Source organism: Cetorhinus maximus, chromosome 10 (genome assembly GCF_964194155.1).
Source record: "Cetorhinus maximus chromosome 10, sCetMax3.hap1.1, whole genome shotgun sequence".
Lineage (NCBI taxonomy): Eukaryota > Metazoa > Chordata > Chondrichthyes > Lamniformes > Cetorhinidae > Cetorhinus > Cetorhinus maximus.
In genome coordinates this window covers 87,742,630-87,768,815 of record NC_135888.1, presented here as the reverse complement: position 1 = coordinate 87,768,815, position 26,186 = coordinate 87,742,630, and the positions used below count along the sequence as shown (strand labels likewise).

Below are 26,186 nucleotides of genomic sequence, written 5' to 3'. Positions count from 1 at the left end.
TTATATGATTAATTTTATGATTCCATATATCACCATATTAAAATATGGTAATTGCAGTTTGGCGAAAAGCTGTTATTTCAAAATCAAATGGCGCAAATGTATAGTACGAAATTAGCAAATGCCAGCCAGTGGCGAGATTAAGAACTAACTATAGAATCAGTAAATTAAATTATAAGCCCAAATTTGTGACCACTGTTAGTGACAGGAATCGCAGGCTTTTTTTTCTATGAAAAATAACTTGGGAAGAAGTGACTAACATGGAGACTGATGGTAGTTTCAGCAGATTGATAATTAAATTTCCATTTCATTGAATTAGAAATACACGTTCTGAAATTACCCTTTTTCTTTAAAATCTGCACCCTGAGATTGCATACATTAAAAATCTAAAGCTCTGCTGCCCATATCATTCTCCCCGTATCACTTATTGTACTGTTTGATGACCTGCAGCGACTTGATGAAATCACCCTTTCACTGATTGAAATATTTCTATGGATTGAATAGAAAAAATGAAGTCTTGTTTTTACATTTAAACAGTGGGAAATTCTGTCTTAATTTCAGTTCCCAAATTGCAGAATCATACACTACCAATAATCTTTTTTTTTCATTCCCAAGCGCTACCAGGGTCCCTTCTCATTCCTAAGCTCTGGCTACCAATTCCTTTCCACACTCTTGTTTCATCCTCTTCCCCAATCTGCTCTTCCTGTTTCTTGCAGTCCTTGAACAGTTTCTCTCACCTTTTGTCTGTTACAGCATTTTGCACTGTGGTTGTAACCCAAAAAATTCAGTAATTGCTTTGAAAAGCAGGTTTCCTTAATGCTGTTCCTTTCACTGAAAAGTTTTGCTCCAATTGAAGTGCTTTTGACATCTCAGTCCATTTGTTACTAGTTCTAGTTTGAAAATCTAATTTGATTTTGAGACCAAAATGCCAAATGATTTAAATCAGCACAGGAATCTGTGGCTTAGTCTGAATCCCATTCCCCATCCTGTAGAATACTGACTTGTCCCAATCTCTCTTAGATTTACTCTTGTGTGCAAGTTACACAAAGGCAAAGAATCTTTCACTTACCTGTAATAGAATATGTTGTGGCTCCAGTTAATCACAACGTTTGTAAATTGCTTTTTGATGTTGGTGTCTGGTTTCTTTAATTCTGTAATTTCATGGTCAAAATTCACCACCACTAGTGAAATCTTGTTATGAAAACTTCTCTTCAGCTCCTTTGGCGTTAAACCTCCCGTCCTGCCCCTGTCTGCCTTACAAATGTCAGTAGTGCCTAGATTACATCTGTTGTTCTTACGTTGCGCTTTGCAGAGCGACGACAGTCCCAGCCCAAAACGCCGGCGTCTCTCTCATTCTGTCCTTGAGATCCAGAGTGCATCTCCTCCTCAGACACCACCAATGCGACCATGGGAAATAACAGTGAATAGGCGGCCTCCCTCAGCCCCTTTCAACCAGCGACGATTCTCAGGGGAACGGTGCAACACACCAGCACATCACAGGAGAAGGTGAGTTCCTTATTGGAGGTAGACCTCCAGCTTCTCAAGGCATGTACAATTTTCTGCAGGGCTGTCTAATGGTGGGAAGGGGAGTTGATAGCAGTGGGTATTTTCTGTCCATGTCCAAACTTGAGAGCACTAAATTTCTCCAGATTTTACAGGGGAGTTCCTGGTCTTTCCTTCTGAAGTTTGCTATCTTGGTTTGATAAATTATAGCATGTAGCTGAGGAGGGAGGATTTGTGGTTGCTCTGTTCCATCTTAATTGGGTACAACATTCTAATGCATTACAGTTAGAGAATAGAGAGTTCTTGAAAATGCCCTTCACTTCAAGGAATTAAAATGTAATTGGATAAAATCTAAAATTGGCCCATCAGTATTTATTTGCTCTATTGAGTTGTGACATTACATAGTAATGCTTTGTGCAGAAGAAGACTACTATCCTTCCTAATTTCTGCTTCTTAATTTGCATACCATGTCTCTGAAACTAATTGCCTTGTATCTCCTTTTCTAAAAGGAATTCATCTGGTTCCTTTTTAAAATCTGCTGTGGCTTTCTGTTCTTCCACCCTAATTAATCTTACTACAAACCTGTCACACTCTTACTCCTTTTTATACCCTCAACTTAAATGTGTCCCCCAGCCCTCAGATCCTGTGCTAGAACTTGCCTGGAGCCATGTTTTCCATACTTGTGATAATTTTAAAAGATCAAGTATCCTTTCACTCTCCACTTCCCAAGTTATCATTACTCAAAACTTGGCCCTCTTAAGTTCAAGAATCCACTTTCATAATCTTCCTCAGGACACCTTCAATAATGCTACATCATTCCTGTAGCATGGAAACCAAAACTGAACGTGGACTTACAAATGTAGACTCACCAACTTCAATATTACCTCCTTAAACTTGTAAGTCACACTCCCAACATTTATTTGCTCTTTTCACTATCATCTATAATGGATCACTGAATTGACACCTTCAATGGCCTACCCACCAATGCTCCAACATATTTTTCCTACTCTGTCATCTCAAGAATGTTTCCATTGTAATAAGTAATTTATCTTTTTGTTTCTTCTACCTAATTTCATGACATACACTCATCCATTTTTCACATTAACCAAGCTGTCCAGATCCCTTTGGATTATCACACGTTGGTTAGCATCAATTGGTACTACCCCCAGTTTGATGTAATCCACAAATTTGGACACTTTGGACAATGTTACATCCTTGAAGTCATTTATAAAAAAATACAAATTGCATAACCCAAATATCAATCTCTATGGGAGTCCACTGGCAGCTGGTTTCCACCTATCCATCTTTCATGCATCTGTCTAGCCAAATACTTTGCTATCAACTTTATAGACACGGACCCTGTGGATCAAATTATTATGTAGCTTAGCATTGATTTTCTCCCTGAAATGCAGGTGCATAATATCTACTTACTACTTTCTATAACTTATTGAGTGAATTGCAGTATATTTGTGAAATATATCAATTTCTTTGAGGGTGGAGGAGGTGTCTCCAGTTAGATCTACACCAACTGTCATCAGACCCTGCACTTCTCGATGATCCCTTTGGAAATTGGCCATCAAAGTCCCAATCGCTTAATGCCACAATGTTGGTAATTTAAGCGTTCAACTTGCCTTTTTTTTTTACAAAGATGGGGTTATATTTGCTACTTTCTGTTTCAGTGAGTTTGGAACAAGTTTGAGAATTGGCAACTCCTAAGCCAACTCCATCAGCATGCAGCTCTGCTTACCTAGAGTGCCCTACACCAAATACCCAGGGGGCTTCCCGTCTGCTCTTCCTTAAGACTCCTCTCTCAAGATGGTGTCACCTTCACCCCCATCAACCCATGAGAAAAACACTTCCCTGCTCCAATATGTCCCCCCTCCCTCCACCAGCAGCCCCAAACAGAGCGTATCATCTGGGCTGACAAATCAATTCTTCACTGAAGAAGTGCTGCATCGTAGGAGGTGCCACCTTCCACATGAGTTGTTAAATCAAGGTTTTGTCTGTTCAGATAGTCATAAAATATTACGTGACACTCTTTAAAGCAACAGAGATTTCCTGGTGTCTGGTCCAGCATTCACCTTTCAACCAAAACCACAAAATTAGTTTAATGGTCATTATTCTCGGCACATGTTTACCTACATGACGTCAACTTCGGTTCATTTAATTTATTAGCTATGTAGCACTTTGTAATGTCCTGAGGATGTGAAAGGTGCTACATAAATGAAATTTATTTTGCTTCTGATAGGAATGGAGGAGCAGGCTATTTGGCCCATCAAGCCTGCTGTGCCATTCAAACAGATCATCTACCTTATGCCATTTTTCGCACTCTCCTCCTATCCCTTGATGTCATTAATATCCAGAAAGCTATCGAATTCTGTCTTGAATATGCTCAATGATTGAGCTTCCACAGCCTTCTGGGGTAGAGAATTCCAAAGATTCATCGCCCTCTGAGTGAAGCAATTCCTCCTAAGTCTTAAATGGCCTGCCCCTTATTCTGAGACTGTCCCTGGTTCTAGACTCACCAGCCAGGGAAAACATTCTATCCACATCTACCCTGTCACATCCTGTAAGAATTCTGTAAGTTTCAGCGAGGTTGTCCAGATTTAAGACCCTAGTTTCAGAATGAACTATATCACTTTCAAACTTAATGTAAAATCCTGTCATATTATGGTCACTGTTTCCTAAAGGCTCCTTTACAGCAAGGTTATTAATTAGCCCTTATTACTTAATACCAAACCTAAAATAGCCCAATCCCTAATTGGTTCTTCAACGTATTGCTTCAGAAACCCATCTTGTATACACTCCAGGAACTCATTCTCCACAGCATTAGTGATAATTAGGTTTACCAATCCATACATATATTGAAGCCCATTATTACTGTGTTGCGGTGAGAGAAACAGGACTCGAAACGTCAACTCTGTTTCTCTCTTCACAGATGCTGTCAGACCTGCTGAGTTTTTCCAGCATTTTCTGTTTGTGTTTCAGATTTCCTGCAGTATTTTGCTTTTATCCAACCAATGTTTGCTGCTTCAAGCTGTTTCTCAGCTGCACCCAAGCTGATTCTACATCTCACTAATGTACTGATTTCGGCTCTTATTAACAGCGCTATTCCATCTCTTTTTTACCTATCCTTCCTAAGTGACGAATATCCTTGAATACTCAGTTCCCAGTCTTGGTCACCCTGTAACCACGTCGTCATAATGGATATATTTAAATGAATGTTTGGTAAAAATCCTTTTATATTTTTCGCTATATTTCTCTCATTTTCTATTTGCATATCCTCAGTTCTGTAGCCTTCTCATATACCACAGATATGTTGTTGGGAACTTAATATATTGCAGCTGGTAGCAGAGTGTTATTTATACAATTTTTACGGGGCCCATGATGGACTGACCTTACCATCTCCTTCTGGCTCCTTACGGCAGGAACGTATCTACTAGTGGTTTTATGACCATTATTCTACATTCTTTCAACATTCCTTTACCTGTGACTTTCTGATGCCATGATGATGTCCGATTTTCTATGCAGATATTATTTGTAGACAAGGAGCTAGAGGATATAAAAGTACTTGCATCCCCTTTATCTGCAATTCAAAACAGTTGTACAGTGATGTTGTTCTACACAATACTAATCAGCTGCTTGACTGGTCCCTTTCTGGAAAATAAAAATATATGTCCATTTCCATATAAGCAAGTGTAAAGTAAAATCTCAATTTGAATGAGGAAAGCAACCCAATTCTCAGCTGTCCACAGCCATGCTTGTGTGTGTGTGTGTATATATTTCAGTGCCCATTTCAGTTCTAATTCCTTTTTCATCAATTCACAGCCCTCTTGTCTTCTCTAAACAAAACTTTTCCTTCCATTTAACTTCTCCTTGTATTTCTCTTGACCCCGCCATCTCCTGTGGCCTTGCTACTTCATAGGTTTGATTACCAAGAAGACAATCTGTGGCCACCTTCTGTATTCCTCACTACCCATATTGCCTTGTCTCCTTCAACCTCACCTTCTATGTCTGCACTGGAAAATGCACTTGCACTCTTGTACCCCATAATGCTGAGCCTTTGGCCATCTGGTTGCAATGGTATCGCTGAAATTGTTAATTTGCTCAACCATTCCTCACCTCTGTGATCCTTGCCTTGTGCCCAGTAAAACACATCTCCTATCCCAGTTTTCCTGACACTGTTCCATCTTTGTTTCTTGAATCCATGAGGCACAAACTTGTGTACCTGATGCACAACTAACTTAGCCATTCATTGCTAGTTCTGACTTGATGAGCTCTACTATGCCTCACTCTCCTCTGCCAAAATAATTTAGTACTATAGCATTGTTCTGAAGGACTGCTTTCCTCCCCTACCAACTTTCTCTATAAACCTCTCTCTCCTCTCTCCTACCCCCTCCACCCTCACCTCTAACAAAAAAATGTAAAAGGAGTTTATTGATTTCTTTCTCTCTGAGGCAGAGTGTACACACTCAGCTGACCACTTTGCCAAAACTTTCCCTTGTCATGAACACACACATGTACACTCTTATTCTTTTTTTTCCCCCAATTTCTACCTATCTCTCCCCCTCTCTCCTCTTCCTGCTGTATACCCTCAGCATATCCATAAGACCCATATCCCCATCCTTAGACTTCATTTGCAATAAACTGCTAAATTGCTGGTCCCCATGTAGCCAAAACAGTAAATGGTTCAACTTTTCAAAGCTACCATCATCAATCCACTCTGCAAAAGGGAAGCACCCTTGATCTTTCTTTTCAATCACTACTGTCCTTATAGTCAATATACTTAGAAACAAAAGAGAGGATGTTAGGAGGTGAACCAAGCTTCAGTATGTTCCCACTCAACCGATGAAAGTGGACTGAAGATTAGGGAGATGGCTGAGCCTTCTCCTGTTCATGATAGTCATTGCCCAACACTGATGTGAGATGCATATTATGTTATCGAGGTCTGCCTTTAAGCTGGAATTTGCTGCTTCATCATAGGAGTCGTGAATGAAGCTGAGCATTGTGCAGAAACATCAGTGAAAAGTCCCACTCAACAACAACAACTTTAATTTATATTTAAAAACATATTTAACATAGTAAAATATCTCAAGGCCCTTGACAGGAGCAAAATTAGGCAAAAATTAAAACTAAACCAAAGACAGCTACACCAGGAAAAGTGAGACATTTGACCGAGCCATGTAAAGAGATATTAGGAAAAGCAACCAATAAAGCAATAACTAAAGTGCTTGAGGAAATAAGAGAAAGTGACCATATGGCAAACTCAAATTCTGCTTCTTTGGCCGGTGCCCATTTATATATAAAATATGCAAATTGTTGTTAAAAGCACAATTGAAAACATGGAAGGCTTTGCTAAACCAGTAATGAATGTCTTGGTATTTGAATTTACTTTTAGTTCCAGTTTCCAACATAAAACTTGCTGAACATTAATTGTTGCTGCCTGTGGATTTTGGTAGTTTTTAACATGCTTTAACCCTTCTCAGTTTTGCTAGTCAGATTGCTCATCAGTACTAGTGTTGTATATATTTTGGGATGCTTAGTGTGTAATCTGGAGTACTGTGGATTCTGGTACTTCTCTGCTGAAACCTGCCAATATTTGTGTTTTTGATGCCCAATTTGACAATCTTGGCTCTTGGTGGACTCCTCATTGTTTATGTCCAAGCTGCAAATGATTTAATCGTCTTCTCTCATGGCTGAAGAATCCAATCTGGGATCAGCACTGATGTCCACAGAACTGACTGTTCATGTTGTTGGTGCTTGAGGGAACTTCTGCAACTGTGTTGCCTCTGGCCTTCCTCTGGGCACATTGGATGTTGTGAGTTTGTTGTCACTGGTCCTGGAAAGATGCTGAACTGAATTTCAGTGTTTGGCTCTATGTGGGCCGGTCAGCTGCAGTATATTCCCAAGAGCCTTATGTTTGTAATGCTCTATTTTAGGGTGTCATTGCATCATTTGTACTGACCCCCTTGATGATGTTTACCCTGAGGCAGTTTTTCATAGAAGACCTGCTTAGGGATTCTGCAGTTATGCGGCAGACATGCCCCATCTAAGCTGAATTAATGGGGGGTAGTTTCCGTGCTGTTGAGTCCAGCACAATGAAGGACCTTGTTTGTGATTTTGTCCTGCCATCAAATTCTCATGATGGACCTCGGGTGACTTTGGAAGTGTCCCTAAGCTTTGAGGTAGCACTTACGCCAGACCCAGGATTCTGCGCCATACAATAGGGTGGTAAGGACAATGGCCTGTTGAGTTTGATTTTAATCTTTGGCTTCATGCCATACTGCTTCCAGACACAATCATGGAGTCACCTATAGGCAGAACATGCTTTCTGGATGTGTGCATGGGTATCTTCATCAATAGTGGCATCCCCAGAGAGCACACTACCAAGATATGAGAATTTTTCTACAAACCTTAGACTGGTGCCATCAATGGTTATGTCTGGTGCTTCGTGTATACCTGGTGCTGGCTGAAACATAACCTCTGTCTTGGAGACACTGATTTGGAGACCAAAGTCTTTAGCAGCACCCAAGAACTTGTTTGTCATGGTCTGGATGTCTTCCTTATTGTACGAAGCTAGGGTACAGTCATCTGCATGGAGGTGCTCTCTGATCACTGTTTCTGTGACTTTGGTGGAGGCACACAATCTGAAGAGATTGAAGAGCGTCCCTGAATGGAACCTGATGTTGGTGCCTGCAGGCATGTCTTTGGTGGCTTACTTAAGTATCAAAAAAGAGATTGAAGAATTGGGGATCCTTGCTTTACACCACTGGTTACCTCAAAGGCATCAGACATCTCACCACCAGTACAAACCCATCTAATCATGCCATCATGCAGCTGATGCAGTATTTTGACAAACTTGTTCCGATATCGTAGCTTGGAGAGCAAGTGCCAGAGACCAGGTCAACTCTCACTGTGAAATGCTTTAATTAGGTCTATGGTCCTGATGTTGCTCTTTGCACTTTTCTTGTCTTTGCCTTGCTGCAAATACCAGTTTGGCTGTCCCATGGTTAGTTCTAAAACCGCACTGTGATCCCAGGAGGGCATCATCTATGAGGCTGTCTAGAAGATGGACTAATAGGACCTTTGTTTGATCTTTACTGCGATTGACAGAAGACTTATTCCTCAGTAATTGCTGTGACGTCCTGTGGAACTTTTTCCTGACCCCAGATACTCTTGAGGACAACTGTAAGTTTATTAATGAGCTGTGTACTATTACACTTCCATATCTCTGGAATGCCATCTGGGCCAGGGGCTTTGCCTTGTTTGGTTGATTTTTATTTATTCATTCATGGGATGTGGGCTTCGCTGGCTAGGCCAGCATTTATTGCCCACCCCTACTTGCCCTTGAAAAGGTGGTGGTGAGCTCCTTCCTTGAACTGCTGCAGTCCATGTGGTGTAGGTACACTCACAGTGCTGTTAGGAAGGGAGTTCCAGGATTTTGACCCAACGACAGTGAAGGAATGATGATATATTTCCATGTCAGGATGGTGAGTGACTTGGAGGGGAACTTCTAGGTGCTGGTGTTCCCATCTATCTGCTGCCCTTGTCCTTCTAGATGGCAGTGGTCGTGGGTTTGGAAGGTGCTGCCCCAAGAACCTTGGTGAATCTTTGCAGTGCATTTGATTGCCTTTATCACCTCCTCAGTGCAAGGAGGAAGAAACAGGCTTTCTTTCTCAGGCAATCAATTTTTTGCAGAGAATCTGCTAAGAAGTAGGAATCTCTGTTGACTTCAATGAGGTGTCGCACCGATTTTCCATTACTGCTGTCTTATCAGTGATTGGTTCATCTCCATCAGCTGTTAGGGCCCGAGCAGAGATTGTGTTGGATGGGCCATATACAGTCATCACATTATGTAAAAACATGGATCATGCCTTTCAGCTAGATGTTGCAGCTTTTGTGGTCCACTGGTCATTCTGCAATTCTCTTAACTCTCACTTGAGCCTGTGTTTTCTAGGCTTGATGCTTGGTTGTTGACTGTGGGGTTGCTAAAAGACTTGCATGTGTGAGCTGTTTCAGTTTGAGAAGAAGGCATCATTCTCATCAAACCAGCCTTGGTGCTTGCGCTTGCAGCATCCCAGGACATCTACTGAAGTCTTGAAGATCATAGAGCTCTTTCCATTCACCACCTTTGTCACTTGAGCAGAGAGGAGGGGAATCAAAGTTCAGATTGGTGTCAAGTTGTGTAACAAGGTCACGGGCAATAGTAGAGTTATTGAGACATCTAGCTTTGGCCATGCCTGGCAAGTTGATTTACAATGTTTTGGCTGGATCTTTAGACTCGGCATGGTGCATATCAGGGGTGGTCTGTCCAGCAGTCAGTGCCTCACATGGCACAAGTTATTTTGACGTCAGCCTTTTCTTTCTATCTGACAAGCACATAGTCAAGGAGATGTCAGTCCTTAAATCATGGCTATTGCCAGGTTGTCTTGTATTTTCCTTTCAGGTGGAACATAGTATTGATTATGGCAAGGTCATGCCTGGCGCATAATGAAAGTAGCAGAGTTCCATTTGAGTTTTCCTTTCCAACTCCATGTTGACCAAGGGTGCCTGCCCATTGATGCAGTCGTGTCTGACCCTGGCATTGAAATCACCCATGAGAATTTTGTCATCTCTCAGGGTCGATCATAGGGAATGGTCCAGATGATCATAGAACCTTTCCTTTACATCCCACTGTTGATCATTGTGGGAGCATATGCATTTATGAGCATTGCATGTCTCCCGTGTCGTTGCAGGGGAGGGTGTAAGCTCATCAGGCATTCGTTAATGCCTTTGGGAACGTTTTCTAGACCCTTTGTAATCCAAAATCATTCTATAGAAGGTAGAGCACTCCAAAGAAATGGATCCTGCTCCCATTCCTTCAAGCTGGCCTTTTCCTGTTGGTCTTATTTCCCTGGCTGCTAGAGCTCAATGGCATTCAGGTCTGCAGCTGGTTTGGCGATTAAGTAGGCTGTGGAGATCCCATAATGCTACTGTCACAGTTAGTGACTTTGTGTTTGCCTTTGCTTTAGTCTGTGGCTTCTTGCCACTGAATTGAGTCACTCCCAGGCGTCCCATTGCCATAGGACTTGGTTGTATATCTGTAGGTCTCACTTTACAGCTAAACCTATGCTAAGGAATTTGATTATAGTGGAGGAAGGCTGCATGCTGCTGCTTCCATTCCCTCGGTTGCTTTTGCATGATCTCAGAGGTGAGGAGGATCCAAGACGCCTAGGTCACTTGGCAGCTGCAGTGGTTAGCCGTACATGGTGTTTACTTTTGCCTATTCCTGCACTTTGTTACCATGGTGTCATATTTGCTGAAATTGCCAAATACTTGTACGTATCGCCTTCCATGCTGTAGTGGACTTTGTTTCTCCCCTCCAACATCTGATCCTCTACTCTGAAGTAGAGATTAACAGGTTTTACCATGAGAAGGGGTGGATAGAATTTGAAGTGAGAGGCTGTAGATCCAGAGGGAATCTCTCTCAGATATCAGCCTCCTTTTCACTATCAAGACATTAGCTAGAATCCATCTGGTAATCAAGATGAGACTTGCCTCGCTACCTTTGAGCCCCCATCTGACAATAGAACATTATAGAGGAATTGTGTCACACAGGAGGTAAAATCTATTTGATAAATTTTATCATCGCACATATCAAAGAAATAAAGTAAATCATTTTTGTTGCTTTGATTAAGGCGTCTGTGACACTGCAAAGCACCTAAACAGCTCTCAATTCCAAGATGACACTTTGAAAACTGGCTTATAATTCAGATTGTTTGTATGGTGCAAACAATTTGTTATGGGAAAAATTCAGTTTTGAAATTATCCCCATTATGAGAAAGACCTTCCTGAAAATGTGGTTGTGGATTGTTATTTTTCCTGCACTCTTCACTGCTTTTAAGGTAGGAGAGAGGAAAAAAAAATCACATTAAAGGAAAGCATGCAAAATGCTTTGCAAAATGGATATATAGCTCAATAAAGAAGTGCAGATTGAATGAACAATTTGAAATACATATATATAAAGCAGTCATTCTGCACAGGGGATTACTACGTAGCCATCGTTGAATAAATGGTTTTGCCTAAATAACTTAGTTCAGGATTAGATGTGGCAGAAAAGTTTGGTATAAGTTGAAGTATATTGAGAGTGAAAGGTGGGAAGCTGGCCAAGAGACCTTTTGAAATAGTCAAATTCAGAGGTGACAGAGGCATGGGTGAGGGTTTCAGCAGCAGCTGGTTAAGGCAGGGCTAGAGGTGAGCAAAACTATAAATGTGGAAGCAGGATGGTCTTTATGGTGGAGAGTATATGGAGTTGGAAGCCAAGCTTGATTTCGGATAGGATGCAGAGGCTGCAAACAGCCTGAGACTGTGGCTCAGGAAGGAGATAGAATCAAGGGTCAAAAATTGGAGTTTGTGGTGGGGTCAAAGTTAATGGCTTCCTTGTTTCCAATATTTAGTGGGTAAAAACTGTGGCTTATCCAAGACTGGATGCCAGACGAGTAGTCTGGTAACAGGGAGGCATTGGATCAGTCGAGAAAGCTGCAAAAGACATCTCTTGATTGCAAAGAGGCGAAGAGTGCCTGGCTGTAAGAACATAATGGGTCTCAGAATGGTGAAATTCCTTGTGCTCATCGTGGCTACGTTGTTGGGGTGGAGCTGCATCTCTCTCTCTCTCGAAACTGGCTCAGGACCATTGTGTGGTTTAGGGTTTCATTGGGGAGGTGAACGCAGAAGGTGGGGGTGGTTACTGAGTTGGAGGGAAGTGCAGGCTGAATTTATCAAACTGAGATAGCATTTAATCCTCAGCAACATCCACTCTCGGGACTCAAATGCTACTTTGCATTTACACAACTCTCTTTCAATCTCTAATGTCTCTTTTATGCTAAGTTTCCAAGTTCTTCGCTGGGATATTCAGTGCGGGGCAGTATCGGTTGCTTAGCAAAAAGAAGGGAATTAAAATTAGCTGGGGTTGTGTGTCTGGTTGCATTTTCACAGCAACACTGGGAGATTGAAAATATCTGGTCACCTGCCCATCATAACCAACATCTAGGAGGAATTAACAGTGAGAAAAGCGGGATCAATGCAGATAAACAGAATTCAAAATGAGGATGCAACAATTGTCTGGATTTGGTGTATATTTTTAAATCTTTTCTCTTCACAGTTTCAATCTTTTTACATTCTTGCCGGTTTGTTGCAGTCCTCCTGCGCGACGCCAGTGGGGTAGGCGTGACAGGCCTTTGCATAATCCTATAAACCAGGATGAAAACTATCACCATCCTCCATATTCACAGCAACTGCCTATAGATGAAAATCGATCTTACAATCACACAAGCCTATCACCACGTATGCTTCACCCTGCTGCACATCCTCCGCAGCAAAATCCCGTCATGGTGGATCTCCACGAACAGGTTAGAGTCACTTACCACCTTGCCAGATAAACGGTGCTCTGCTCTTCAGCTACTTTCTGATTTAAATGTGTGTCACTGGTGTGAGTATTAACATCATTGTTGGGCCTGCTAACTAAAAATATGCAATTTAAATGCCCTAAATTAATTAGACGTAAGGTGGAATAGCAAGCGACTGTTGCGTTGTTACCACCCCACCCTGTAATGAGGCCCTGTTTCCTTGAGAGTGTAAAGGATACTATGGGTGAGTTGGAAAGGAAACTGACAAATAGGAATGGAATTGAGAGAGTTGGTGCAAAGAGACCAGGAGCAACTCGGGTCCTCCTCCTCTTGGGTGCCTTGCCTCACATGACCACTAGACACTGCTATCCCCTGACAGATACTGATCCTCTCCCGTTCCCTACTTTCAGATCCAGTGGTCCACTCTGTGCATAAATTCTTAGACAACATTCTCAGTGCTTCGTGACTCAAGAGTATACTTATTCCCTGAGACTTCCCCTTTCAGTTGCAGATTCCAGGACATGTCCCAGTGTTCTCAGACCCTGGAACCCCCAAAATAATGTTGGATCCTGAGACACCCCTCCTCCATCCAGGTACACATAAACACTTTTCCTCCTGCTCCCATATGCCAGTGCCACCCTTCCACGCTCATAAATCAGAGTCCCTGGTAACATTGCCTGGCATAATCCTTCTTGTAAAGTCTGTGGTTCACACCAATGGTCCAATATTAGATTTCTGTGCATTTGTGTTGCAGTTGCACCAGATCTTGCATCCCTAATTTTTCCGTTTCTTCCCACTCACAGACGAAGGGTTGGCTGACTTTCTTTATTTCCAAAGCTGGGATTGGGAACAATATTGGTTTGCAACTGAGTATTTCATCTTGCAGGAAACATGATTCAAAATATTGTAACCTAAAATGAAAGGGGGAAATAAATACAATAGTAAGACATTGTCTAGCTATTGCCTGATCTGTAAAATACCTGTAATAATTTGTGCTGAACTGGGTTTTGCTAATGAATTCTGTACCCTATTCAAGTCTAATACTATTGTATCAAAGCTTCTAAATAAATGCATTTTATTACGCTGTACGGTTTGTAAATTGGCCAAATTATTGAGATCCTTAGCTTACCAGTTAAGACATGAAATCTTTCTTAATCCATACAGTGGGAACTGATTGGCTAACTTTATTCTGATGTATAGACAAACATGAATAGAATATACCTGTTGTTAGTGTCATTGAAGTACTGATTTCTTAAAACTCTATTTGCAGTCACCTTGAGTAATATTTTTTCTTTTTCCTCCTAGATGCATCAAGGAACAGTTCCTGTGTCCTACACTGTAACCACAGTAACGGCACATGGTTTCCCACTCCATGCAGGACAACATATCCCAGGGTGCAACACGCAACAGGTCCCAGCATGCTCAGTAATGTTCAGTGGACAGCACTACCCAGTCTGCTGCGTTCCACCGCCTGTGAGTCACAACTTAAGACGTGGCATGCTAAGTCACTATTCTCTCGCTGTCAAAAAAGTTGGTTTAGAAGAAAAGGATTAGGATTGAGACCTTAACAAAAAATTTCTTGCCATTTGTAATATTTTCTTTAGTGTCTGAACAATTACTGTGAAGTCAAAGTTTCATAGTCTCTTTTGATTACAATAAATTTGATTAATGAAGTCAAGGGGACACAGTCATCTAAATTCTGCATCTGTCTTGCACCAGAGGAGCCCCATAGGAGCTGAAACTCAGGTTTTGGGTTTCAGCTTCTTGTTCATCATGACTTAGTAATTTTTTTGAGAACGTTTTTAAGAGTGCATTGATATTTTCATATGATGTTCAAAAGTGAAGAAAATTTCTACTTGGTCAGGTCATCCATGAAATATAAATGGGATTTGTTTAATGGTGTACTACAACTGTTAAATCCTAGAGGGATTTTTCATTGCAGAAGTCATCAGAAATATAGACAGTGTGTTTCTCAAAAACTGAAATAGAGAAAAAAAAACCTTTATTCATGATTTCTTAGATACAGTGCTACCTCCAATTTGCTGGAAGATAGTTCAATATCTTTGCTTATTGTCTCGAGGAATAATCAAGAATGCTCCTTTTGTGTTTTTAACCTTGCATGGATTTTATAATGCTACCAACAAATCAATTGGTTATTTTGCAGATTTCATATTTTATCCATTGTCAATGTGATTGACAATTGAGACTCTTGAACCCACTTTAAACATGTTAGCTTTGTGGTGAAGTCTCCACTTGGTGTTTGCCCTCAGTAATGTGTTCACATTGAGCTGAATTGAGTGCTTCAGCTTAGATCGTTCAACCAGTGCATACACCACTGACCCAACCAAGGAACAGAGGAGCAAAAATACATTTTAACAGCTGTTAATGTCCTCTGCCTTCTCTGCATGTGGATTTCATGACAACTAGGAAGCAAGATCAGCATGATCCATAGCCTACCTTGCTGCTTCATGGCAGGATAATTGAAATATTTCAATTTGTGATTGTCATAGCCGTAGTATTTCAAACCTCCCTCACAACACAAAATTAAAAGGCATTTACTTAGTTAACCGTGCAGCTTTGTTTTAGATCATTTTTAACAGAGAGTAAAATAATTTAACTGTTGCTTCTTTAGGAGTACTGGCAGTGTAACTAAAGCCTTTGCATGACAAGAGTGTAACTATACCATTTGAGTTTTCCTTCATTTCTATCTACCCACCACCTTTTTTTTTGTTTTCACTTCAGCAGAATAGGGTGTCTTTTGTTTTATTTAAAGCCTTTCCTCTTTGACTCCAATTGTAAAATTGGGTTTTGTGGAGGGACTCCTCAATTTTTAAACGATATGTCAAGTTCTGAACTTAATGAAGTGATACTTGTGGGGATGGGGGAGCCTGTCTAAAAACTATTGTTTCCATTTAATGGAGCAGTTCTGACACCACCTCATCTCTGGCAATAGAAATTGATAATGCTAAAATACAAAAAACTGAGTCAGGTTTTGTTGTAAAAATAATGGTGAAACTAAAAGCGCCTACCATTTTTCAAATGTAAATTGGTCAACAGTTCTTTCCACCTCTCTCTCTCTCTCTCTCTCTCTTCCCCCCCCCCCCCCCCCCCACCCCCACACCCCATCAGACCAGACATGTACAATTAAATACAAAAATCAGGCTTTGCTGCCGTGTTACCATGTTCCTCCAGAAAGCTGCGCTACGATGGTACCTCGCCGAGACATTCTGCATTTTCTGTTTTTATTTCAGATTTCCAGCACCCACAGTATTTTGCTTTTGTGTTAGTCTAAGTAGGATCCCATTTAGTTCTGCCTTGTCTGTATGTCTGAGGAAAGGCTGTGGATTGAAAAGACTGTAAAGGTTTCCTAAGCATTGAGCTTAGCCAGTGAGCAAGTGAGCCACAGAGACCCAGGAAGGTTGCAGGTTTGATTCTTCGTGTGTTTGCAAAGTTTGCTGTCTTGGACAGGGCAGTGTTAGGGCAGGATTCGCTTTAGTTGGGCAAAGTAATTCAGGCTTCCCACTCCAGGCTATATGACAACTTCTGCTAAAATTGTGCCCATCTGAACATCAAGTGAGGACAGGATTAGACTTGGCTGTGGTACTCCCTGCAGTTGAATAGCATGCTTATTTGCTATGAAGGTTCATAGGAGAACAATAAATCACAAGGGTGTGATGCTGCAGAGTAACTGACACCTGTTGGACTCAAATGCAGCAAAGAGAGAAAGGGGAAAGAAGTATTTGAAGTAGCTGAGCAACTCTTCCTCACATGAATAGCCATGAAAGCATTTGTCTTCAACACCAATATCAATCCATAACAAATATAACTTCCTTTCTCCTGCTTGTTAATCGTTGCATGTAATCTGTTTCTTGCCGTATGTGTCTCTGAAATGATATAGAATATATGGTGAATTGCATTGTAAATGTCCTGACACTTGGTCTTTAGCTAACCACACCCTGTAAATATTCAGAATTCCTAGGAATTTAGCAGTATGAGTACATCGGTTAAAGGTATCCATCTAGTGTCGTTTGATGTTCTTGCATTTTCACCCTGTAAATATCTTATCTTTGTTTTCCAGCTGATCCATGCGTGCACAATGCAGCATTTGCCAGTCTCTTACCAAGCCTTCCCTCCACTTATCTCCAGTGAACATTTTATACTGCACCCTCCCCATCTGCCACCCCACCAGCACCCCCACCTTCCTCCCTTGGGCCAGTTTGTTCCAATCCAGCCACAGCACCCACGACTGGTAAGTAAAATAATTTTAAAGAAAAGGAAATGGCTCAAATTTAAAGCTTTATTGTTCAGTGCAGCCTTTCTGCCTGTCATTTATGTAATGCTATGAAAGGCAATAGTAATGGTTCACCTAATCTCACCCCCCATCCTGTCCCAAATAAAATCATATAAGTTTCAATTGAAGTTACATCATCAGCAGGAGTGAAATTCAATGGAGCAAGGATGCAAAACAGGTGATATCACATCTGCAACCAGAATCCGCCCACCCAATATTCAGTACCATTGGAGTCAGTGGAACTGAATTGGACAGGGTATATTCAGGCAGCAGATATGTTATTGCTCATTTTGCATCCCATCCAAGTCACACCTTTACCCTTGTGTGTTTTGTATAATAGCAAAAAAGTTTACCAGATAATTTTATTTCTCAAAGCCCCCCGTGGGCCACTTAGGAAAATATTTATGTAACAGAATTCAGGGATATAGGGATAGTGTGATGAAGTGGAGTTGAGGTCAAAGATCAACAATGACAGGGCAGCTCAAAGGGCCAAATGGCCTATTCCTATTTCTTAAGTTCTTATGAATCTCACAGACTTGAGTCTGATTGATGGTCTATGTTAATTAGCTGACCTCAGCTGAATTGGGAGCAGGAGCGGTCTAATTAAGTTCATCCCATGGGCTAGAAAACCAAGCATCAAACAGAATTTCAGCTCCTAATCTGCTTGCTGGAAATTGAGCATTTTATACTCTTTGCTCGGCCAATCTGCCAACAATTGCTAACTGCGCTTACGCAAGCGGAATGAATACTTGGGTGAATTAGCAGGTTTGTATCACCCATAGAACTCGTTTCAGCAAAGAGAGGGGTGCAAATTGTTACAAAAACACTTTTTCAAAACCATTCATGTTGCTTCCCACATCCCAAAACAATATTTTAGCAGTTTTGTGACATTTGTTGAGGTGTTTTCTCCCTCTGCCATAAAGACAACTCTCAGAATGGAACACTTAAACCAGGAATTAATTTAACATATTTGGAACACAAAGCATATCAAATAAATTCAAGCCACTCTGTCAATAATAAGAGTTTGCAATTTCTAAACTTGACTTCGTTTTGAATGAAACTGTTTTATATTTGCTGGTAAGTATGTTTAATGTATGTGTATCCATGTAGCCAAGCCAAGCACAGCAGGATGGCCAGAGGGAATGTCTTAGATCCAGTTACACGTGTGTAGAGCTAAATGATCTTGGTTACAGAAACACTGAGAATGCTAAAACTGGCCTCCGTTCTCCTGGTTTACAGAGAGGGAAACATCAACCAGGAAGGGGAAATTAGGAGGCTTCTTTTTAACACTGGGTTGTTGTGACCTGGAATTCATCACATGAAAAGTGGTGAAAGCAGATTCAGTGGCAACAGATATATACTTGAAAAGGAGAAATTTGCAGGGCTATGGGGAAAGAGCAGTGGCTCTGAGCAGAGACTAATCTAAAAGTCCTTTCAAAAAGCTGGCACAAGAAGAATGGGGAGTGAATGGTCTCCTGTGCTGTACAACTCTGTGAAATACTGATGTTAGTCTATTTATTTTGTGAGAAAGACCTTGAATTGAGAGTTTCTGTGGTGCCCTTTTGTAACATTGCCCAACTCCGCTCCTGCCTCAGCTCATCTGCTGCTGAAACCTTCATCCATGCCTCTGTTTACCTCTAGACTTGACTATTCCAATGCACTTCTGGCCAGCTTCCATTTTGCACTTTCAGTAAACTTGAGGTCATCTAAAACTCCGCTGCCTGCATCCTAACTCACACCAAGTCTTGTTACTCATCACCCTGAGCTCACTGATCTACATTGGTTCCTGGTTAAGTAACAACTCAATTTCAAAGTTCTCATCCTTGTCTTCAACCTCTCTATGCCTTACCCCTCCTGAACTAAGTCATCTTCTCCAGCCCCACAAACCTCTGAGATATCTGTGGTCATCTAATTCTGGCCTCTTGCACGTTGCCAGTGCTAATTGCTCAATCATTGATGGCCATGTATACAGCCATAAAGGCCCTAAGCTCTAGGATGTCCTCCCTTGGCCTCTCTGCCTTTCTACTTCTCTCTCCTCTAAGATGCTCCTGAAAACTTACCCCTTTTGACCATGCTCTTGGTCATTTGCTATATTATCTCATTATGTTGTTCAGTGTCAAATTCTTCTTTGATAATGCTCCCCTCAAGCTCCTTGGGATGTTTTAATGTGCTAAAGATGCAACATAAATACAAATACAAATAGTTGTTGCTTGTAAATGACGATGACTTTTTTTCCATTCTTGACATACTGAATAAGTACAGTAATGAATAGCTGAGGGAGTTACATTTTTGACATCATCTTCTGTGGTGCACGGCACATGAGACAATCCACTTTTTCCACTGCACTATGTGCAGCAGATCGTACTCCAGGGTGTTTCCATAACCAAGTCCCTTTTTTTTATGTAGTCTGTTAGTCTGACTCTCAGTTCCCCATCAGGAGAGCCAGGTATGGGAGGTCACCACTCTGCTGTCACTGCTGGATAACAACTCAGTATTCAGAGATGGGAGCTCTGGATTCCATTTGCTGGGATGCTCTCATTGTTGTACTTGCAGTTAATTATTTCGAAAAACTGCTTTGGTTTCAAGTTTAAGTAAGCAATACTGATTTGAATCTATTCTACCTCTTCTTTCTCAATAGCCCCTGCAGAGGATAGAGAATGAAGTAGAAATGAGGGGGGACCAGCACCCAGTTGGTGGTTTTACATACCCACCTTCACATCATCCCCCTGCCATGCCGACTTCTGTCCCTCTGCAGTATCTTCCTCATGATCCCTTACACCAGGAATTGCCCTTTGGAGTGGTAAGTATTCTCTCTAATTGTCTTTGTATAATGGGGCAGTGTAATACAAACAATTATGTGAAGCTTTTTGATAACATGACAACAGTGACTATGAATGTAAAGGTGCTAAAAATCACATTGCCAAGAGAAGAGAAGTTGTGATCTAGAGATAAATGATGTCTTAATTTTGGCTTAATTTGTACATTATCCCATTACTGCTGTAACTATGATCACCATCTTTTTCCTTTTCAAATTAAACAGCGGCATCATTTCATTTTATATAGCAAATAATTCCAGAATAATTGATTCCTGGATTGACCATAAATTAATAAAGTATGACTTTTTAAGCATGTGATTGATACTTTTGCCCTGTGTGTAGGCATATTGTGTCACTGGAGAACTTTGCCTTAAGTGCATCTCATCTGTACATTTACAGCTCCATTCTCCTTAAATAATGAAACTGATGTTATTATTCAGGAGGTGCTTCACACAGGACCTAAAAGTCTGTGATTACATAATTGGCGTCTGCTTAGTACAGCAAAGATGCTATGGCAACCCAAGGTGGCTCAGTAAATGAGCAAAGAATGCTGTGATCTGAGGAATAAGGAATATCTTAGGAACAGCAGCAATAATTTAGTGAAAGTAGACTGAATATGGTAATGAAAGGAATGACAACATTAATATTTTTGGTCCTGCTACAAAAATAGTGAAAATTTTACTTACTCCTTGTGCACTTCACTTTCAGAATTAATGGGGATTGCCACTAAAAGAATTTTTTTTAAATGCCGAGAGTATTTAAGGAGAAATTCCAATAATGCTCTGTGTATTTCTGTCTGTAAAATATTTTCTTTTTTTGCAGAAGGGAGCAAAATCATGCTGTTTTTACTTTGAGGGGAAAAAATTATGGATGGTTCTTTATACAGATGTAAATTGGGTTGATTAAATGAAAAACTACGACTGTACATTTAGTAGCAGAGTAAATAAAGTGGAGGGTTTGTTTTATTTGCCCTAACTAATTGTGGCAAGATTCTAATGTCAGAGGGTAACTGTAGATGCACAGGTGACTTCACTGTATGTTAAAACCTTTTGTTGTATCTCAGTAAAGTAGGGGTGGGAATGGGGGAAACACAAGTATTGTGTGTATTTGACACAATGAGAAATGTGATAGTGAGCATTTGTTTGGTACCCTATTTATTCTTTGAGAACATGTCTAAATCTGAGTTAAAAGTAGCATAAATGTAGACATAAATAATTTAGCCAAGCCATCCATTTATATAGATGGGCAGCTAACTAATATTTACTCTCACTTGCACCCTCACACCTGCTTCTCTTACATGCAGACTCTCTATCACACACACGTTCTCCATCCTTCTCTCTTTCTTTACTATAGACAGACACGGCAGGCAGTATGGGATGTGTAAGCACAGAAAATACTAGAAAGTGGAATGCGTCCATGGGGAATCAGGTTGCAAGTCCGCATCCAATTAATGCTGGCAGGCGTCCATATTTATCCTAATTGATATGAACATGAGACCTGTCCCTGAGATGGGTCTTGTTGGATGCTGATTCAGAGCTTGTTCTTGGGGCATTTGATAATGGCATTTGGGGGTCAGATTTTGGGGTGAATCTGATCTACTTTTGCAACTGTAATACGCTGTATGAAGGTGAAATAAGTAGGGATGTGTTTTAGCACTCAGCATCACCTTGTGGTAACTTCCATGATAAATACACAGCATTTTGTTTATACTGTAGAAAATGAAGGTTTGTGGAAATGAGGTAACTAACATCTGGGCCATACCTAAAGCCATATTCCTGGCACTCAGTTTTAACCATGGGCCTTGAACCAATATCTGCAATTATAGATGGTGTTAATTTTGAGATTAAATATTTTATTGCAGAAGTAGCTACCTATCACCTGGCTCATGAATGCTGCATTTTCTTTTCATAGCCACAGCTCCCACTTGTCTTGCACAAGGTAGATTGAAAGTAATATTCTCCTGTATTATAACAAAGAAGCCAACAATATTTTGCTAATGGCCTAGAATGAATATGTTACAGGAAGCAACTTCCAAATGTTTAATTGAAATCCTTATTTTTCCTTTATTTGGACAGCCATACCCACATGTTATGCCACGGAGAATGACTGGACAACGATACCGCTTACAACAGCCTTTGCCACCACCTCCACCCTATTACCCCAGCTTCCTGCCATATTTCCTGTAAGTGATGCATCCCACAGGTCACTTTTACTCTTAAGATTTCTTTTGATACATTTCTTAATGTTCTCAGTTACAGCTACATGTCTAAATGTAAATATGGACCTAAACTAAATAATGAAAAGGCAGTTGCTTAGATCTCATTTATTAGCTTTCATGTTATTTAAGCTGGTTTGCTGTGACTGAACCAGTCTTTAAGAAGCTTACATACATTAACACTCCTATGATTGTGGATTGTTCAATCTGCTTAGACACAGTTTTTAAAACTGACCATGCCTGCGCTGATCTATGTGTCACTGCCAATGAGGCTTCATTCTCTTTAAGACTTCATAAAACTTTTTTGTTAATTGTATGTGTATTTCATAAGATATGAAATAAGAGTAGACCATTGAGACTGCTTCGCAATTTAACAAGATCATGGCTGATCTTCTACCTCAACTCCCACTTTCCTGCCTATCCCCATAACCTTTGATTCCCTTGGTACCTGAAAATCAGTCAATCGTAGCCTTGAATATACTCATCAGTTGAGCATCTCAGCTGAGTAGAAAATTTCAAAGATTCAAAACACTCTCTGAGGGAATAAATTTCTGCTCATTTCAGTCCTAAATGACTGACCTCCTTATCCTGAGACTAGGACCCCTAGTTCTAGATTCTCCAGCTAGGGGATGCAGCCTCTCAGTGTCTGCCCTGTTAAACTTCAAAATTTCATGTGTTTCAGTGAGATAACCTCTCATTCTTCTAAACTCCAGAGAATATAGACTTATTCTGCTCAATCTCCCCTCATAGGACAGCCCTCTCATCCCAGGAATCAGTCTAGTGAACATTTGCACCCCTTCTAAGGCAATCACAGAACGGTTAAGGACATGATGGTAATTTGACGTGAAGAACAAGAGATGACACTGTAGCTGCCTATTTCTAAACTGTAAGAAAGCTGGAGGATGAGTTGCCCATTACACTGTACCTGATGATTATCTTATTCAGAATGTATTGAATAGTTACTAGCTTTGTGATTTGTACACAGTGCCACTTTGTGCTTTCTGGGCAGTGAGCACCTTATCCAAGGTCATAGATCACCATATCTTAAAACGAAAGGTTGCTGCAACACTTAGTCCCAGCACCGGGTGTATTTATTCGTATCCAACTAGATCTCTGCAGAAAATTTTAACAGAAATCACAGCTGTAAGAAAGGCTGTTAACTTTCGCTATAAAGTTAAGTAGTTATAATGTCAAGACAGGGGTAGATTTTCAACTTGCTGCCATGCAGACATGAAAATGAGGTGATTTCTAGAATGCTCCACTGATCTGCAACATCAGTTTTACACCTGGAAGTAAGTTGGAAATCTACCCATGGGTGTCTGATTCATTAAATTATTTATATTGAGTCAAGTTTGTCCATCCCACAACAGTTACAAATTGTCAGTGCAATTATTGAATGAGGCTAAAATTGTACTCATGGTGATGCTACAATAACCAAAAGAGGCTGAGCCAACTGTTTTCCGACTTGAACCAAGTTCAAGCTGAGTCAATAAAAATAATCTTTATTATTCACTCTGTTGAAAGTACATTTGTAAACAGCCTTAATTTCTAGGATTGGTTTTATTTAATGTTTGATTTTGACATATTTATCCCTTTTTAAAATTGTCTCCTTCATTCCTTCCTCTTGTGGATCCTTGCTAGAGAATGGTCTGTTGGGCCTGGTAATCTTCAGTATCGTGCCTTTGTGGCCATTGTTCAGGTCATCTTGGCAGCCTATTAACTAGAGAGCATCACAGCCCAGCATAATTCATACATGTGTGCTTTCTAGCAGTGATTGCTGGATAGTAGTTAGGAGCAGATACCCTGACTGATTTTTTTTTCCCCTTTTTTTTTTGCACTCTAATTACTTCCCTAGCTGAATCAGTTCAGGGACTGGGTCTCAAGCCTAGGACCTGTTGGTCTGTACTGTGGAGTGCTAAACCAGGTGGTGCTTTTTACCTACCAAGTTATCAGGATAGTGCTTTTAGTCGTGAACTTAGGTCAGTCATTCAATAATTAGTGATTTATTTACTAGTGATTTATTTTTGGCTTTCCACTATGTTCGTTGCATATTTCTTTGAAATGTCTCTGGTGCAGTGTTTTATTTTGTTTCCCCATTTGTTCATTTGTGCTTTAGTCCGACAGGTGTATAGCCTTGCTGTTATCCTTGACCTCTGTCTCTTTCTCCCCAATATGGTAATGGTTAATTGTGTTTCTCCTCTTTGCACTGCCCCCTTTGTCCTCGGTCATCGAATAATTTATTTTCTGTTTTCACCCCTTGGTGCATCCCCCATGTTTTCTTTTGCTTTGCACCTTTCCATGCAGCCTTATTTTAAATTTTGACTTTGGTCTCCAAAAGTCCAATTTTCTGTCAAATCTGGTTTGGAGGGAGATGGGGTTCAGAATCTGAAGATGCATTGTTTTGCAGTTCAAATCTTCTTCCACTGACTCTTCCATATGTGGAAGTGGACCTTTACTACTTCTCTTATCCATCATTGTTTGATAGTTCCAGAATCCAGCATGCATTCAAAATAATCCAGAGAGTGATGATTTTAAATCAAAAATTGTAAGGGGTCATTGCTGGGAGCTAGTTTCAGCTTTCCAAAATGATCCATTAATTTTTATGACTTGAGATTTGTGCACTTAATTGCTCAGCAGCCCAATTTGTTTTTAATGTCAGTTCTGCTAACAGTGCTGCCTATTTGATAGGAACTTGGTTCTCTTAGAATATTTTACTGTTTCAAAACTAAAAAGACTGGGGCAAAGGTTAGTTGCGTTTTAATCAATGCAAGGGAGTGTCTGTCACAGTCACAAACAAACCTTGGCTTGCTTTTAAGTAGATCCGGGCAATTGGCACAAGCTTTGTTTGGGCTTGCTTCAGCTTACTTGGATACAAGAAACTTGCTGCACATTAATGCTGCTGACAGGCAGCAATTCGTGTAAGTAAATTGTTTTTTTTTTGGAGTGACGGAATATGTTCAGGGTGTGCCCCTAGGATCCACGAGGATTTTTTTCTTTTTTTTCCTTTTTTTTAAATGGTTTGGGCATTGGCACAAGACAAATAAAATTTAGAGATACCAAATTAGGGAGCGTAACAAACTGAGAAGGAGACGCAGAAGAACAAAGACAATGTGATCAGATAGTTAGTAGAAGTTGTTCAATAGATTTGGGGGAGACAGTGGCCTAGTGGTGATGTCACTGGACTAGTAATCCAGGCTAATGATCTGGGAACATGGGTTCAGATCCCACCATGGCAGCAGGTGAAATTTATATTTGACTGGTAAAAAGAAATAGTCTTGGTAATGACTATGAAACCATTGTCGTAAAACTCCATTTAGTTCATCTGGAAATCTGCTGGCCTTACCTGGTCTGGCCTGCATGTGACTAGACCTCCAGCAATATGGTTGACTTTCAACTGCCCTTTGAAATGACCAAGCAAGTAAACTCAGTTCAAGGGCAATTAGGGATGAGCAACAAATGCTGGCCTTGCCACACCCACACCTTGTGTCACACCCACATTCATTGAAAAAAGAATAAACTAATAATCATTTAAACAAACAAAAACATATACCCTAACTGGTGAAATTCTTAGGCAAAACAGAGAAATTTAGAGATGGAAATACAATGATCGTTCAAGGTGGCAGTCGAGCAGAAGAGGCTATAAAAAGGACAAATACAATCTGCACTTTATATTTAGGTACATTGAATACAAAAAAACAAGAAAGTTATGCTACTCTGTGTAAGGCATTGATTTAAATCAGAGTTGTAGTACTGTTTGCAGTTCCAAGTACCCCATTATTGTAAATACATTAAGGCATGGAAAGGGTACAAAATGATACGGAATGAGTGGTCATAGCTGTGAAGAAAGACTTTGAAAATTGAGACTTTTTTCACTGGATAGAGGAAATTAGGGAGGGACCTAATAGAGATTTCAAAAGTATATGTCAGTAATTTTTACCTATGTTTTAGCTCTAAGTTCCTCCAAGTCTGAAGGAGGGATA

General features: G+C 40.5%; 1 protein-coding gene across 7 annotated transcripts in view; it reads left to right on the top strand.

Moving 5' to 3' along the window:
• The window catches only part of rnf44 (ring finger protein 44), a 127,479-nt gene that overhangs the window by 85,428 nt on the left and 15,865 nt on the right, over window positions 1-26,186 (top strand). For 3 of the 7 annotated variants that reach the window (XM_078550757.1, XM_078550758.1, XM_078550762.1), the window contains 6 exons: window positions 1,310-1,503; window positions 12,641-12,887; window positions 14,190-14,357; window positions 16,963-17,133; window positions 19,814-19,975; window positions 22,067-22,173. In XM_078550757.1, the coding sequence (XP_078406883.1) occupies window positions 1,310-1,503; window positions 12,641-12,887; window positions 14,190-14,357; window positions 16,963-17,133; window positions 19,814-19,975; window positions 22,067-22,173 (1,049 nt within the window). Of the gene's footprint in view, window positions 1-1,309; window positions 1,504-12,640; window positions 12,888-14,189; window positions 14,358-16,962; window positions 17,134-19,813; window positions 19,976-22,066; window positions 22,174-22,956; window positions 23,093-26,186 lie in introns of all 7 variants that reach the window. The other 4 variants (XM_078550761.1, XM_078550760.1, XM_078550763.1 and 1 more) reach the window with 2 other exon arrangements.